The sequence below is a fragment of the Mirounga leonina genome, unplaced genomic scaffold (genome assembly GCF_011800145.1).
Source record: "Mirounga leonina isolate KUSES-001 unplaced genomic scaffold, KU_Mleo_1.0 Mir_173, whole genome shotgun sequence".
NCBI classification, from domain to species: domain Eukaryota; kingdom Metazoa; phylum Chordata; class Mammalia; order Carnivora; family Phocidae; genus Mirounga; species Mirounga leonina.
The window spans coordinates 1,548,146-1,564,683 of NW_023270447.1; the positions used below are offsets into that span (position 1 = coordinate 1,548,146).

The 16,538-nt window shown below is 39.1% G+C and overlaps 1 protein-coding gene across 1 annotated transcript; it reads right to left on the minus strand.

Moving 5' to 3' along the window:
- Positions 1-1,804: 1,804 nt before the first annotated feature.
- On the minus strand, positions 1,805-16,517 carry ATP5PB (ATP synthase peripheral stalk-membrane subunit b). The gene is made up of 7 exons (XM_035017775.1): positions 16,349-16,517; positions 16,032-16,068; positions 11,893-12,038; positions 10,045-10,208; positions 9,514-9,639; positions 3,575-3,754; positions 1,805-2,557 (listed from the first exon to the last, which is right to left on the minus strand). The coding sequence occupies exons 1-7, from the start codon at positions 16,386-16,388 to the stop codon at positions 2,480-2,482; spliced, it is 771 nt and encodes a 256-aa protein (XP_034873666.1). The 5' UTR covers positions 16,389-16,517; the 3' UTR covers positions 1,805-2,479.
- Between the last annotated feature and the right edge of the window lie 21 nt (positions 16,518-16,538).

Consider the following 16,538-nt stretch of genomic DNA (forward strand, 5'->3'; position numbering starts at 1 on the left):
CCTTTCAAGCAAGAAAGCTGTGACTCACATTGATTGTTCCCTTCTTCTATATTCTGCACACTCAAGTCCCACTAATGTTGCCTTTAGTGTTTCTCAATTCCCTCCTTTCCAACCTCACCGACAAGGCCTTTGGTTAAGGTCTCCAATGTCTTTTGGCTAGAATGAACCTGAAGCTGAGCTAGCTTTGCCTCTCTCCAAGCTGTCCTCTACTGTTGATAGTGCCTTTTCTGAAACAAAAATCTAGTTGTCATTCCTCTGCTTAAAACCTTTCACTGGCTCCCCTGTCCTCAGAACAAAATCCAATTGCTAAGCACAGTATTTAAGGACCCTAATATAACTCCTATTTGTATTTCACTCGAGTAACTTCTTGAATTTTAAAAATGTTACTCTCCTACATTAGCTTCTTCTTCTTCTTCTTCAATCACAAATGCTGCTCCTTCTTTCTGGACCCAACTCCTCATTCTTTTGGCTAACTTCCTCTTTCAAATGCCAGCTCAGCCTTTCTTTTCTGACCTGTCACCTTCCTGCTCTCTCCGTTTTACTGGAAATTCATTGACTTCTTGGGACTAGATTTTTACTTTAAGTATTATTCATTCAGGTTAACATTTATTAATAGGCTAGTTACTGTGGTGGTTCACAATGTGTCAAGTGGGTTAGGCTGAACTACTTTCCAGAATTCTCTTCCCTGAATGTTTTGGTTAAGAGTGAGCATTCAATTCTTGAGCAATTTTAGAGGGTAGATGTGAAGCAACAACTATTTAGTAGCTCATACATGTTGTTGCTCATCTGTGGCTCACCAGTTGGAAGGTGGGCCTGCAACTTCCCAACCTTTCCCTGGATCACCCTTCAAGTTTTTCTAACCTTTGGACAAGGTATGTGCGAAAAAGGACCCAGGCTTTTCCAGGAGTCCTATTATCAAACTCCGAGGTAATAAAAATGGCAAGGGCTTCAATCTGTGCTTGCGATTTCTACTTGTTCCTGGTCTCCCACTTTACAGCCATCTTCCCTTCTTTATTGCCTGCTCTTGGACTTCAAGCTCCTACATCAGAAACAAAGGTCACAGCCTCAGAAAGCCATGGTTAACCAGCTCCCACGACAGTGTCAAGTCAAATCCCGTATAAACCTCTACCCTAGTAGTTCTGCTTCTCTAACTGAACGCTGACTGATAGTTCTGTACAAGAATGAGGCTAGTGACACTACTGGAAATGGCACTTGTCATTATACTCCCACAGCACCCCTGCTAAAGTCTCTATTGTTCATATATTCTTACTGCCTTTCTAGATTTTTAACTTTCTGAGAGGGAATTTTATCTCTGTATGACCAGTACAGGATGGTGCTTAGCACAAACTAGGTATTTATAAATCCTTTGTTAAACAAATAATTTGGAACACCTCTGCTGACCTAGGAAAATCTCTTTAAGTAACAGTAAAGATGTCAATCTCATTTCTATAGCAGATGAATACATTAGCCACCAATAAATACTGACCTGACATCGGCTGTTACATAAATTAAAATCCTAGTAAGTCAGTGAAAGCAGCAATTATTCAAATAGTACATATTTTCAAGTATTTCCTATTATGTAAGTTGTCCTTTGTGTACAAGTACATCCTTATACAAGTATGGGAGAATTAAATGCAGATAAACCTATGGAAAGGCAGAATTTTCTGACTTACCTGCTGGCCTCTTGAGGGTAATTTTATGACACACTGGGTCCATAATATTTTCTATAGACATACCACTAAAATAATAAAGCCAATAATGTGATTTGATACACAACATTTCCTTTAGTTATTTTAAGAATAAAAAGCTTTAAATTTCCTTAACTTGTCAGTTAGCCAGAAATAGCTTACCACTAAATTATCAGCTCAATGACATGTTTAATTTTTACCCATATGATGTTAAAATATTTCAGAATATTATGCAACCTGAAAATCCTAGCTTCAACTTATCACTTATAAAGTGCAAGATGGTGGAGGAGTAGGAGACTTAAATTTTGTCTGGTCCCAGGAATTCAGCTAGATAGTTATCAAACCATTCTGACCACCTACGAACTCAACAGGAGATCAAAGAAAAGACTAGCGCAATTCTACAAACAGAAAAGCAACCCCTTTCTGGAAGGATATATAGAACAATACTGAATAAAATCAATGAAATAAAAAAAATAAATAAAGTGCAAGATGGTAGAATTAATTACAAATCTATACTATAACTTGGTAATCATTAGTCAGCCAACAAATTTTATTAACAGCAAACTGCTCATTCAAAAGTGATCATGGAACTCAAAATACAGAACAAGAAGGATGAAAAACATCTCGTTGGCCAAGAGATTGTTTTAATTCTCTGACTATATGAAACAAACTTTTCATTTTTAGGAAAGGTTAAGTGTAACTTCAGTAGACAGCAATACAGAAAGATTTTGTTACATGGACTAGTTTCTTTAGTCAATTGCTCCTGGCTGTCTCCACCGGGATAGATGCATTTACAGAACTGGCTGTGCTTGAGCCTTCTTTGCAAGCAGCTTTAGATCTGCAATGCACTTGGCAATTGTCTCCTTTTCCTGTGATAAGGAAAGAGAAATCTGGTTAGACCTCTCCAAATCACAGAAGCAGGTATAAATACTGTAATTTTAAAGGACAGCTCCTACAAGATCTTGAAGTTCCTACAGAATCTCAAGATGACATGACAGACTACTAGGAATTTTTTATGTACCACTGGGGAGATGCAAGTTATTCTAAGCAAATCCAGGGAATTAGTTAAAATCTCCCGGTTCACAGCTTTTATGAGTGAAATCTATATAGAATTTGAAGCCAGACACTCCTGTAACCATGTGCCACTGATGTTAGCTTGTACAGCTAACAGCTGCTTGAAAAAGAGCAACCTAACAAACATTAATAACATAGAAATGTTAAGAATAAAAATAATTTTCTTTTTTTAGTGTTTTCTCCATTTCTAAATTATGTAAAAGACAATTTAGTGGAAAAAAAAAATTCATTAAATGTTGGTAGACCCTGTTCTTCTAGTCCTTGATGGTTATACAGAAAATGATCAGAAATGCCTACATATCCTAAATATTTGGGGAAGAAAAAATCAAGTCATAATTAAAAAAATATAAACTTTAAAAAGGAAAACAAATTTAGGTCAATAATAAAACACATTTCTTTTCTGTTCAAGACCAATCATGTAAGCGGCCGGGACGCGGAAATGGGAGTAGAGATCATGGAATTAGGGAATGGAAGGGACTCAGAAAGAGCTTTATCCAGTCTGTCGTACAGAGAAATGAAATATGTTGGTTAGTGTTTCCCACATGATGGAACTTGAATACAAGTGTGCCACAATCAGTGCTCTCAACTATCTGCCGCTGTCTCATAGCGAGAGACCCTTTGGTGACCAAATTCTGAGGGAGAGAAAAGCCACCAAGGTAGCTGTGCAGGTCTTCCAGGTTACCACTACCCAGAACAATGAACCAGGGTGACCCCAGTGTCTCTAGGCTAAAGACTCCTTGCCAGCTATTCCTATCCTAACAGAGCACCAGCAGAGGCCCATACAACTCCAGAAGCTTCAGAACACCACGCACCTGCTGTGCAGAGATGCTCTGCACCACGTGCTTCTCCACCCAGTTTATCATGTGCTCTTGTTCCTTTCGGCGCATCATGTTCTGCACAGAGATGTGATAGTCCAGGCGATTCTTCACCTCCTTGTATACTCTGTGCAGCCGTTCCCGGTAAGTAAGTTCCAGTGCCATAGCAATGTTATTCTGAAGCAAGATTAAGAATTGATGAAAAATTTGGCATCACTGAAGGATCACTTCCACTTTGCAGATTCTGTTGGTTAGAATACCCCAACACCACTTTCTTGTATTTTATGCAAAATTATTTAATACGAATAGGTAAGAGATGTATGTGGTAAATAAATTCTAATAGCATATGGTAAAAATATACTTAAAAGTACATATAGTGAGTTTCCTCTAGTCCGTCCACAGGCCACCATCTTCCTGAATTTCTTGTATTCCCTCCCAGAAATACTCAATAAACCAAATACAGGTATAGGCAGGCATGCACATATATACACGCACACACATCACTTTTACTAATTATAACATCTAGACCCACAATTTTAAGTTACACTGAATTCTACTATACTGGGGTCCCATAATCCAGAGTTTAACTAAGCTCTATTAATACATTAGATCGCTTCCAATTCTACCAGAAATAATGCTGCATCTGTTGTATATGTCTTTGCACTTATGTGTAAATATTTGCTGTAAATGGGGCGCCTGGGTGGCTCAGTCATCAGGCGTCTGCCTTCAGCTCAGGTCCTGATCCCAGGATCCTGGGATGGAGCCCCACATCTGGCTCCCTGCTCAGCGGGGAGTCTACTTCTCCCTCTGCCCCTCCCCCTGCTCGTGCTCACTTCCTCGCTTGCTCTAATAAAATCTTTAAATAAGTAAATAAAAAATAAAGTTAACAAAAAAAAAATACTTGCTGTAATAACATGTTAAGTACCTACTATATTCTAAAAACTGTGTGCCAATTCAGTTAAGTCTTATAATCATACCATAGGATAGTTACTATTATTATATCCACTTTATAGCAAAGAAACTGAAGCAGAAGGAACTTGTCCAAGGGTACAGAGCTAATAAATTGTGAAGCCAAGATCCAAATACAAGGAGCCAAGCTATAAAGCCCATGCTGTTAACCTGTGATTAATACTGTCACATTCCACATAAAGTTGTACTATTTCATTCTCCTACCAGCAACACAAATGCCTATCACTTCAAACCCTGACTAATGATATTTATAAAACCTTTTACTCTCTATTCTCATAAGCAGAAAAAAACCCAGGAATTTTAACGTCATTATTAAACATTTACGTATGAACATTTACATATTTAGAAACCATTTACATTTATTTATGAATGGTCTGTGTCCTATGCCTAGTTTTCTACTGGGATGTTGGTCTCTCCTAAGGTAACTAACTACCCTTTTGTGTTACATGGAATGCACATCTTCTTCCCAGTTTGTCGTTTAACTTTATGCTCATTTTTACACGTAAAACTTTCATGAGATCAATTTAACAACTTTTCCTCTTATAGTTTCTGGATTTTTTAAATTTTTATTTTTTTTCTCTTCCAAGTTTTTATTTAAATTCCAGTTAGTTAACAGTGTAATATTAGTTTCAGGTGTAGAATATAGCGATTCAACACTTCCATACAACATCCAGTGCTCACCATAGCCAAGTGCATTCCTTAATTCCCATCACCTATTTCACCCATCCCCCACCCACCTCCCCTCTGGTAACCATCAGTTTGTTACCTACAGCTAAGAGTCTGTTTCTTGGTTTGCCTCTCTTTTTTGTCCTCCATGTTCATTTGTTTTGTTTCTTAAATTCCATGAGTGAAATCTTTCTCTGACTTATTTCACTTAGCATAATACTCTCTAGCTCCATCCATGTTATTGCAAATGGCAAGGTTTCATTCTTTCTGATGACTCAGCAGTACTCTCGTGTGTGTGTGTGTATGTGTGTGTGTACACATCTTCTTGATCCATGGAATTTTTAAAAATTGAGGTGTAATTTAAAATTCTTATAAATTGAGGTATAATCTCAGGTGCTTAACATAGATTCGATATTTCATATACATTGTGAAACCACCAAAGTCTAGTTAACGTCTGTTACCGTACACAAGTTTCTAAATTTTGTTATCTTTATTAGAAAGGCCTTGTCAACTCCAAAGGTATTTTTTTGTGTTCTTTTTTTCTACTTTATGGCTTCTTTTTTTACGAAGATCTTTAATTTGTTTGAAATTTATTTTAGCAGAAAGTCAAAGGTAAGAAACCAACCCTATTTCTACACAAGTGCCCACTTACCTCCCTTTTACAATGGAACTGCCATGTCTACAATACCTTAGCGTTTAGCTGGATCTCTAGATCTGTGCTGCGCCACCCTGACTTTATATTCATGCACTGCACCATACTATTTACAACTCCTTGTATCTTTTTTTTTTTTTTTTAAAGATTTTTTATTTATTTATTTGACAGAGAGAGACACAGCGAGAGAGGGAACACAAGCAGGGGGAGAGGGAGAGGGAGAAGCAGACTTCCCGCTGAGCAGGGAGCCCGATGCGGGGCTCGATCCCAGGACCCTGGGATCATGACCTGAGCCGAAGGCAGACGCTTAACGACTGAGCCACCCAGGCGCCCCAACAACTTATATCTTATAATGGGTTTTCATATTTGGCAGGACTGTTCCTCATTACTTCTTTTTCAAAATATTCCTGGTTATTCTTCCTTCCTTCTTCTTTTTTTTTTTTTTTAAACTAATAATCAATTTGTCCAAGTCCCAACATCCCCTCCCTCCAAGCTATAAGTATTTTCCTTCTAGAAATGTGTTAAATGTAGAGATTAAAGTAGGGAGAACTGATGTCTTTATAACACTGAGTCTTCCAATCTAAGAACAAGGTTCTTAGCACCTTACACCCTCACAAGCAATGTATGTTTTCTTTTTTTTTTAAAGATTTTATTTATTTATTTGAGAGAGAGAGAATGAGAGAGAGCACATGAGAGGGGGGAGGGTCAGAGGGAGAAGCAGACTCCCTGCCGAGCAGGGAGCCCGATGCGGGACTCGATCCCGGGACTCCAGGATCATGACCTGAGCCGAAGGCAGTCGCTTAACCAACTGAGCCACCCAGGCACCCGCAATGTATGTTTTCTGAAATAAAAACTTTGCACATTTCTAGTGAAGTTTACTTGAGGCCTCTTTTCCTAGACAGTTTATCTTCTTCTGGTGTATTTTCTAACTGACTTATTTGTATATGGAAGGGTACTGATTTCACTTATAGATATTAACGGTATACCCAGACACCTGACTGAAATTAAAATTATTTTAATAATTATGTTGATACTCATAGGTTTTCTAGTTATATAATCAGGTAACCTATAACTGCCTTTTCTTTCCTAAATTATATACCTCTTACTCGTTTTTCTTCTCGAATCCAGCTACTATCTCAAGAATAATATCAAATTAATAACAGTGACAGGAATGTTATCTTCTAGTCTATAATGAGAATCTTTATAGGTCTGCCTGTTAAATAGAGGTATTAATTTCAAGTAGACCTTTAATACCTCTAAGTACATTTCTTTAGTCCATTTACCCTCCTGGTCTTCTTTCTCCTAAATCTCTAGTATCTCCTTGATTACTTTCACTCTCAGCAATGACCTTCATCCTAGTTCACTGAGAAAAGGGGACAGTAAGAGAACTTCCACAAACTTCTACCACCACATAAACCAGTCTATCTGAATCCATACTCGTGTACTTTGCCTTCCCTTCTGTAACTGTGGCTGAGCTGTCGACGCCAGCCCCTCCACCTACACGTTATATTCCAAGCCCTCTGGCCTACTGAAGGGCATCACTCCAGCACCTCTCTCCTTTTTTTTTTGCATCAATTTTCCTCTCTCTCTCCTTTTATCAGACACTAACATGTGTAACTATACTTTCCATCCTTTAAAAAATCTCGATTCCTATATCCTCCCCTCCTAGCAATTAATTCCTTTGCCTACCATTAGAGTAAAATGCCTTGACAATTTTGACAGTTGTCTATACTGACTCCCATTTCTTCCCTTCCACCTTTTCCTCAACCAACTCCCATTACTTTCCTAAAATAGCCCTTACCAAGGTTACCAATAACCTCCATGTTGCTAAATCCATGGCAAATTCTTAGGCCCTTTATTTCTTGACCATAACTAGGATGACTACACACTGGAACTGTCCTTGTTTTCACTGGTTTTTCTCCACCATGTTCTAGTCTTATAACTTTAAGTACCACCTGTCAGCTTATGACTCCCAAATCTCTAGCCTCGAATTCTGAAATTCTCCCCATAAATTCCAGACTCATATATCCAATAGTCTAAACCTAACAACTCTACTTGGCTAACTTGTAGGCATTTCAAACCAATGCTAAAAGACCAAAGGCTATTTGCAATCAGAGTGACCCTTCAAAAGGCAAGTGAGATCGTATTACTCCTCTGCTTAAAGCTTCAATGATTTTCTTATTCAGAGGATGGATCAGAGTCCACAGAGAAGCCTACAAGACTTGACCCAATCTAGCCCCTGACCACTCTCTACTTGGATTTTTCTCCTCACCCATTCTGCTTCAACTGGTCTCCTTACTATTCCTTGACTATACCAAGTAAGCTTCCAGGTTTAGGGCCCTTGAGATTTTTCTTCCCTCTGCTAAAATACTATTTCCCCACAAGTCCACATAGCTTGCACCAACACTTCAGGAGTCTGTTCAAGTAACGCATTAGAGGCCTTTCAGACTGCCTAATAAAAATTAACTCCCTTCTTCTAAAATCTCTTTTCCTTTTCTAGTTTGTTGTTCTACATAATATTTATTACCACTGACATTCCTATCAGCTCAATTATTTTTTTTCTGTGCTTCTCTCAACCCCTGGCTAGAAGACAGACTTTCTTTTATTCCCAAACACCTGCCTTGACCAGTCTCCACACAGGAAAAGCTCAATCAATAGTAACTAAATATTTCATAAATAAGTAAAAACATAAAGACTACCATCTGATTCTTATTAAAGAGCTACATCTTCAAAAGTCAGATTTTGTGTGTACATATCATGTATGAGATAGGAAACATTCTCTGGTTGAAATCGAAATATGTATGGAAAGAGGTTTTAAAGTTTCCTGAGGTTTTCAAACATTTATGTGCTTAAGAATCTTTAGGGATCAGTTTTTAAAAATATGGATTCTTAGATAGCTCCTAACAGAGGTTCTGATTGCAGAAGTCTTGGACTGGGTCCATAAACCTGCACCAAAGAGGACAGATACACGTGGTACTAAGACCACACTAAGAAATACTGGCCTAGATCTTTACCATTTCAGATACTTTACCTCAGCATGTCATTTTTCATTTCATATGTGCTTCTGTAACATAAAATTTCAATATAAGGGCATCTCACCGTAAATACCAGGCATGAAGCAGGGGCTCAAAGTCAACAACAATGTGATTCTTAAAACAAAAAATACTTGAGCATATTCCTAAAAATGTTTCAGAAATGAAGTATTTTAGAATCTAATGATGCCTTGACCATGGTAAAAAGCTTTACAGCTATCTGAATTTGCTTTGTGAATTGCAATACAAGGTCTCAGATTTCCTCATAGCAAGTATGTCAAGTTAAGATTTCCTCACAGCAAGCACACATGAACCACAGAGCATGTATTTCACCTATGGCCTTAGATAGTACCATTTTTTAGTCAGCTGTAATTTAATGACTACTTTCCTTCTGTGTGGATCCAACATATGTTCTTTTATTAACTTTTACTCTAATTTTAGAATAACTATTTATCCACTTGATAGATATTAAATATATAAATAGCTGTCTAACTGCCAGCCCCACCCGAATCTCTTTTCTAAATAAAATATGCTCAACATATTCAACCATTCCTCATAAAATTCTAAATGCACACAAATGAGTAACTTTATTTTCCTTAGAAGGTTCTGAAACCTACCCTCTGGACATCAAAAAGGTAATGACGCTTGTGAACCAGGGCCTGCTGTGACTTCTCCATATCAATTGCATCCTGGATTTGTTTGATGGAAGCCTGCTTCACCTCTTCTAGTTGGGCAATTTTTTGCTGCAATTTTGATTTTACAACAAAGTTCAGCAAAAGCATAAAGGATAACAAAAACAGCTTCATTCTATGCTTCCTCAAAGTTACAGTCCTCATTTGTGAAAACACCCCTCAAGAAACATATACACATACAGGGAGAAATGCACAAATCCTTAAAAATAATTGCTCATAATAGCTACGCAGTATCTTGTCCAATGAACATAACTATGGAAAAACTGGACAAAGTTTTGTAGATTTAAAAAAATTTATCTCTAATCAGTGACCAACATTAACACTTATAATTTTAATCATTGTAATTAGATTCATTTCTATATGCTTGTCCCCTAACATTAACATCAAAACCATCACTTGATGGTACTGATGCTTTTAACACAGTCTAAAATGAGAAATCAGGTTTACAGTTCTTACCTCATTGAGTTTATCAGCAAATTCTCCAATAGAGGCACCATATTTTTTAACTACATAGATAAGCAACCCTATTGTTGATATGGCAGAGAAGGTCTCTGCAGTAATCACATATATTTCTTTGGACAGAAAATATAGGATAAGTCCGGTTCCAAGCACATAGGGTCCTAAAAGAAGGAAAAGTTATTTTATGATGGATACACTATATCTGAAAGGAAAGACAGAAAGTTCTACATTTGATTAGTTGAAGGTGTTATATAATGATTTAAAGTAGCTGGATTTATAAATAATCCCACACTGAGCAGCAGTATGGTAGCGCTGGAAAAAAAACAAGGATCTGGACTCCAGGAAATCTGACTCTGCAACACAGAAGAAACTGAGCAATATAAATTATCTGAGTTTAGTTTCCTCGTTTGTAAAATGGGAACAGTACTTTCTTCACGGGGTAGAGGAAACTGAGAAATTATGTAGAGTGCCTAGCACAACTGCTTAAGTAATTTGTGCAGCAAAATATACTATTTATTGAATGGGAATACTGGTCAGGATAAAATTTATCCACTCCTGCCTATTTTTATTGAATAGGAACCTGACACTGGAAATAAGCAAGCAAGCAATCAAACAAAAAAACCCTAATAGAAAGTAGTATGTATGTACGGGCACCTGGGTGGCTCAGTTGGTTAAGCGACTGCCTTCGGCTCAGGTCATGATGCTGGAGTCCCTGGATGGAGTCCCGCATTGGGCTCCCTGCTCGGCAGGGAGTCTGCTTCGTCCTCTGACCCTATCCCCTCTCATGTGTTCTCTCTCTCAAATAAATAAATAAAATCTTTAAAAAAAAAAAAAAAGAAAGTAGTATGTATGTAAAAGGATTTCAGTATCAGGATTCTCAATTCCTATAGTACCTATAGTACTATAGTTATAAAGCTTCAAATATAGCTATCTTTTTCTTTAATACCAGGCTGTGGGTTCTGAAAGGACACAAAACCATGATGTACATTTCTTTAGGATTTTCTGTTGTGCTTCAGAAGATATTGGCAAGGAAAAAGCTGCCCCCTTAAAGGGCAGCATTTTACAGTGTTTCTGAGCAACACAAGTACCAAAGGATGTTACGGCATTATTACAAGAATAAAAAGGTTAACAGTCTCAAATGTATTTTATCCAGTTTCCCATAAAAAGTTTCAGCAGCTCTTTTTAAAATTTGCCTCCAATATATAAACTTTAAATTTGAATGTAAATTAAAAATTTCAACTGTGAACTGGCAAAAAAGCCTATCGTAGGTACATTTTATCTCCCATGGGGATCTGTGGACTCTAATGTATCTTGCAATTTCCATTAGAGAAATGCTATTTTCGGCCACTCCCTGGAGGGTTAAAAAAACCCACAACAATCTTGGTTTCCAGTGTTCCCTAGTCACAGCAGTAGCTGGAGCAAGAAAGGCCCCTGGATGCTGTCAAAGAATACTGAATTGGAGAACCTGGGTTTAAGTCCAACCCAGTCACTAAAGCGAGAATAAATCTCTGCAAATTCTTTATTTTCTAGTTATTCTTGGTAATAAAAATCTCTTACAGGACCGCTGTGAGGATTAAATAATATAAGTGAAAGCAGACTGCATTATAAAATTTTAAGATTTCAGAATAGTGTATGCCTTCTTAAAAGAAAAAACTGATAAACATGGCCCAATTTGTTTTTATGTATATATACAATAACCTCTATTGTCTTAGCTAGCTTTATTTTAATCCAAAGCTCTTTCCATTACCTGACAATGTATCCTACAATTACTCATTTCACTAAAATCCTAGGTAAACGTAAACTATACCATCTAAACATACTATCAAACACTGGGCAAATGCTTACCTGTTACGCCAGTTTTGGGATAAAGGAACTGGAAGAATTCTTCGGGAATCAGCCCCAAACGAACTTTTCCTCCATGTTCAGGAAGAGGTGGTACAGGGGCAAGACCTGGCCGCCCTGTGTGGAAGATCCTTGTTGCCTGCAACACCCTAAGGGCAGCAATGACACAAAATTAAAGGCTATTCTGCAGGTCTTAAAGATCATCTATCTAGCACTTTGTATGTTTACTATTAGAATTACAACATATAAGAACGTAGACTTTAAAGCCAAATTATCTGGGTTTAAATCCTAGACCAGCCACTTGACTTTGAGCAAGTAGATTAAGCTTTTGCAACTGCAAATTTCTCTAGGTAAAATGAGAATAAAGAATATGATTTTATAGGGCTGCTGTGAGGATTTTTGCTTCGAATGGTGCTAAGCATACAGTAAAGTTCCATGTAAGCAATTAGCTATTATATCTCCACTGTGTTGTGAGCACCTTGATGGCCAGAACTTTGACTTTTTTGGTTATTCTCTGTGATGGGGTGCTAACCAACCACTGTGTGAAACAGGCCTTTTCAGTGTTGGATAGCTCTAATTATGTTCATCTTTAAACTGAACTGCTGTGTACATACTTGAAACCGATCTATCCATTAGCTCTAATTTTATTTTTCTATGTAACATACATTATGCCCATGTATCTGGGTTAAACATCTCAGTTCCCTCACAATCCTGACTGTCCACAAGGAGCCCTCTGGTTCTGTTTACTACACTGAGGTATACAGGACCGAAGATAATACTAAATACAGCTTCACCAATTCATTCATCCTACAAATATTGAGAACTTGCTAATGCCATTACTGAGCTTGAATTATTGTACCATGGATTTGTAAACTATTCTCATATTCCAACAGCCCAAGACTGCATTTTTAGCAGTTACAGCATAGTATCTCATTAAAATCCTGATGAAACAAAATCCTCTAGTCTTTTTTATGTATGCTGTCAAGCTCAGTCTCCTTCAAATTCTCAGTATGTTTTTGTCCCACACATCCCCATTCTACCTCTATCCCTTTACAATGTAAAAGTTTATATTATTTCATTGATTTTGGTTTCACGCTTTTATCTTTGGAAGATTATTTCTGCCTCCCAATGTATTACCTAGCCTACTGACTTTTTTGAGACTCATGCTCAAGATTCTTTCATTTAAATCAGGATTTCTCAACCTCATCAGTATAGACATTTTTTGTTGCTGTGGAAGGCTGTTCTGTGCACTGTAGAGTGATTAGCAGCATCCCCACGGCCTTTATGCCATTAACTGCCAGTCAGCATCCCCCCCCCCCCCAGTGGTGACAACCAAAAATGTCTTCAGACATTGCCACATGTCCCCTGGAGGGCAATACTGCTCCAGGATGAGAACCCCTGATTTATCTATTCTTTTTATTTTTATTATTTTTATAAAGATTTTTATTTATTTGACATAGAGAGAGAGAACACAAGCAGGGGGAGTGGCAGGCAGAGGGAGAGGGAGCAGGGGCAGGGAGCCTGATGCGGGGCTTGATCCCAGGACCCTGGGATCACGACCTGAGCCGAAGGCAAACACTTAACTGACTGAGCCCCCCAGGCACCCCTTTGTTTTTATTTTTTAGGTAGGTTCCATGCCCAATGTGGAGCCCAACATGGGGCTTGAACTCAAGACCCTGAGATCAAGACCTGAGCTGAGATCAAGAGTTGGACGCTCAACCAACGGGGCCACCCAGGTGCTCCAAGAACCACTGATTTAAATCACAGAACTAGAGAACTTGCTTGAGGCCAACTCAAATCCTCTCCTGAACTGGCTGTTTTAGTTCAAGCCCTCTTCATCTCTGGCCTAAACTACTTAATCCAAAACCTGGTCTCTCTGCTTCTCAACAAATACCCCTTTAAACCTAGACCCTCTACACTTGTACCAATGTTTTTATTTTTATTTATTTATTTATTTTTTTTAAAGATTTTATCTATTTATTTAACAGAGACAGAGACAGCGAGAGCAGGAACACAAGCAGGGGGAGAGGGAGAAGCAGGCTTCCCGCGGAGCAGGGAGCCCGATGTGGGACTCGATCCCAGGACTCTGGGATCATGACCTGAGCCGAAGGCAGATGCTTAACGACTGAGCCACCCAGGCGCCCCTGTACCAATGTTTTTAAAATGCAAATTTGACTTTAAAGCTCTTCAACAGGCTCTCCTGCCTACACAAAACTCCTTAACATAGTATACGTGATTCGGAACCTATCAGATCTTCTATCCTCTTCCTTCATTCTCCTATCCTCTAGCCACATGGAACTACTTACAGCTCTCAAAAACAAACAAAAAAAACCAAACAACATGCCTCATGCTGCTCCTTCTGCCTGGAATGGCTTTCACTAAATGGCTGCCAACCCCAACAGCCTTCAGAACATCTCGAGCATATCCTTTTTATTAAAGGCCTCCCCAATCTTACATTCACCCTTATGTCAGGTGCTGGGAGCATAGCAACAGACAAGGTCCCAGCCTTCACATTCCAGTGGGGTTGTAGAAAGTGTGTGTGTATGTCCATACACAATTCCAGGCTGCTCAAAGTCTATGAAGAAAAATGGGGTAAGGTAAGGAGCTAGGGAGCAATGGAATGGGAAAAAGCTTTTTTGATAGGAGGTCAGACGACATTTGAGTCAGTGACCTGGGGAAAAGAGAGGAGAGCCAAGTACAAAGATCCTGAGGCAACAATAAGCTTTTCACAGCAACAACAAGGAAGCCAGCATGGCTAGAGCGAGCTTAAAGGAATATAAGGAGATAAAATAAGAGGTAGGAGGAGATCAATTCATGTTGGGCCTTCTGGGTTATGGTAACTTTGGATTTTATTTCAGTGGCATGAGGAGCTCTGGAGGGTTTTGCTGGGGTGGGGGATGGGGGGCCTCAAGTAATCCCTAAGTCTACTAGGAGAATGGGCTATAACAGGACAAGAATAGAGATGCAAGGAGACTAGTTAAGAGACTACTGAAATAGACGAGGTGAAAGTTGATGGTGGTTCACACTTCAGTAGCAGTGGTAGTGGAAGAATGGTTAAAAGTCCAGATATAATTTGGCGGAAGAGCCTTGCTCTTCTCCATATATTAGATATGGAAGGTGAAACAGAAATCAAGTATGTTCCTTACATCTTACATATGTAATTATTTATTTATGACTTCTATTAAAATGGTTTACCTGATTGTATGGAATCTTTTTTCTCTGGTAAGTTGGAAGCGATTGCAGCCTCACTTTATTGCACACAAAAATTAATTACAGGTGGATTAAAAGCCATTTTTTCAAGGCAAAAATAGTTGTCAAATTTTGGCAAGATTTAGGGCTAAGTCTGGATGCAAAAAGATAAATTCCAAGAAAACTAACATGATTTATGAAACGTTAAAAACAGATGTCAACACTTATCACATACTATGTATTATAATATGGAATGCTGTTTTTAGAGTTTTACAGGAATTAAGTCTTAGTTCTCCTAACCATAATATACTACTACCTCCATTTTGTAGAGGAGGAAACTGAGATCACACAGCTTGTAGTGGAGGAACCAGGTATAACTCTAGCTTTAGAGTCTTTGCTCTAAAGCACTATTCTATAGCTGCCTCCTCTCAGAGACTGAGCTCCACGAAAACAGGTTAGCCTTACTTATTTTTCTATCTTTTGTCATGTAAGTGGCAAGATAAATATTTACTGAATCAATGAATGATTTCTCTGACTCTTATGACCTGGCAGTAAAAGTCGGAATCTGGGAGAAAGACTGAAAATAACATGCTTCATTATTTTATTTAATAAAACTTGCTTTTGGGTATGCAATCTAGAAACTCCCGATTCCCACTGTGGCAGCTGGCAGCTAAGTCCAGATGAAGGTCACAAGGGAAAGGGGCGGGGCTTAGAAGACACCAAAACCAGCTTCTAGTTTAGTTAGAACACATCACTTACCCTATGAGTCTTTGCCATGAGATGATAACACAATGTTCCAGTTACAGGAGCACCAGTGTTTGAATGAAGCTTTAAGCCTTTCAAAATTACCTAAAGAAAGGTAATTTCGGGCTTAAAGCTAAGAGGGGGTTACAGAGAAGTGAAATGAGGTGATAAAACAAGGACGAAGGAAGTATTACACCCCTCTTACTTACCCTGGACCAAGGAGGGCTGCGTTCTTCAGACAGGGGGCTGCACACAAACAAGGCGCAGGTCAGCAAGGTCAAGGTGAAATCTGGACTGTCCCTTCCTCGGTCCCCGCGGGGCCCGCCCACTAAGGCCATGCACCCCTCTTTCCAGTCTCCCAAGACCCCCACGCGCGCCCCTAGTGAGCGGCGCAATTCATTCCCCACTCGGGGCCAAGTCTTGCTGCGCCTTCCTACACCTCGTTTCCTCCCACCCCCTCCAGTAACCCTAGACGCACTCCTTTGCAATCACTCTGATAGCCCGGACTAGGGTGTAGATAGGTTACCCGCTGCGGCGGCCGCAGAAAAAACCACCCGGGACAGCATGGTCAACCAGGGTCCGCACAGTAGGCTCCGCGTCCCGGTGACCCGGGCAAGAGGCTCTGTCAGGGACGGGAGCAAGATGGTCGCTCACAACTCTCGCGAGAAGAGAACATTGCGCCCTCTGTCCACTGACTTTGCCTCGAATTCTTTTTC

What these genes read in the sequence shown, in the direction of transcription:
- ATP5PB (XM_035017775.1), bottom strand. Translation starts at nt 16,388, where the DNA reads ATGCTGTCCCGGGTGGTTTTTTCTGCGGCCGCCGCAGCGG. An exon ending in GCAGCCCTCCTTGGTCCAGG is followed by an intron (nt 12,039 to 16,031) that starts GTAAGTAAGAGG and finishes TGCTGCCCTTAG; the next exon opens with GGTGTTGCAGGCAACAAGGA. An exon ending in TCCCAAAACTGGCGTAACAG is followed by an intron (nt 10,209 to 11,892) that starts GTAAGCATTTGC and finishes TCCTTCTTTTAG; the next exon opens with GACCCTATGTGCTTGGAACC.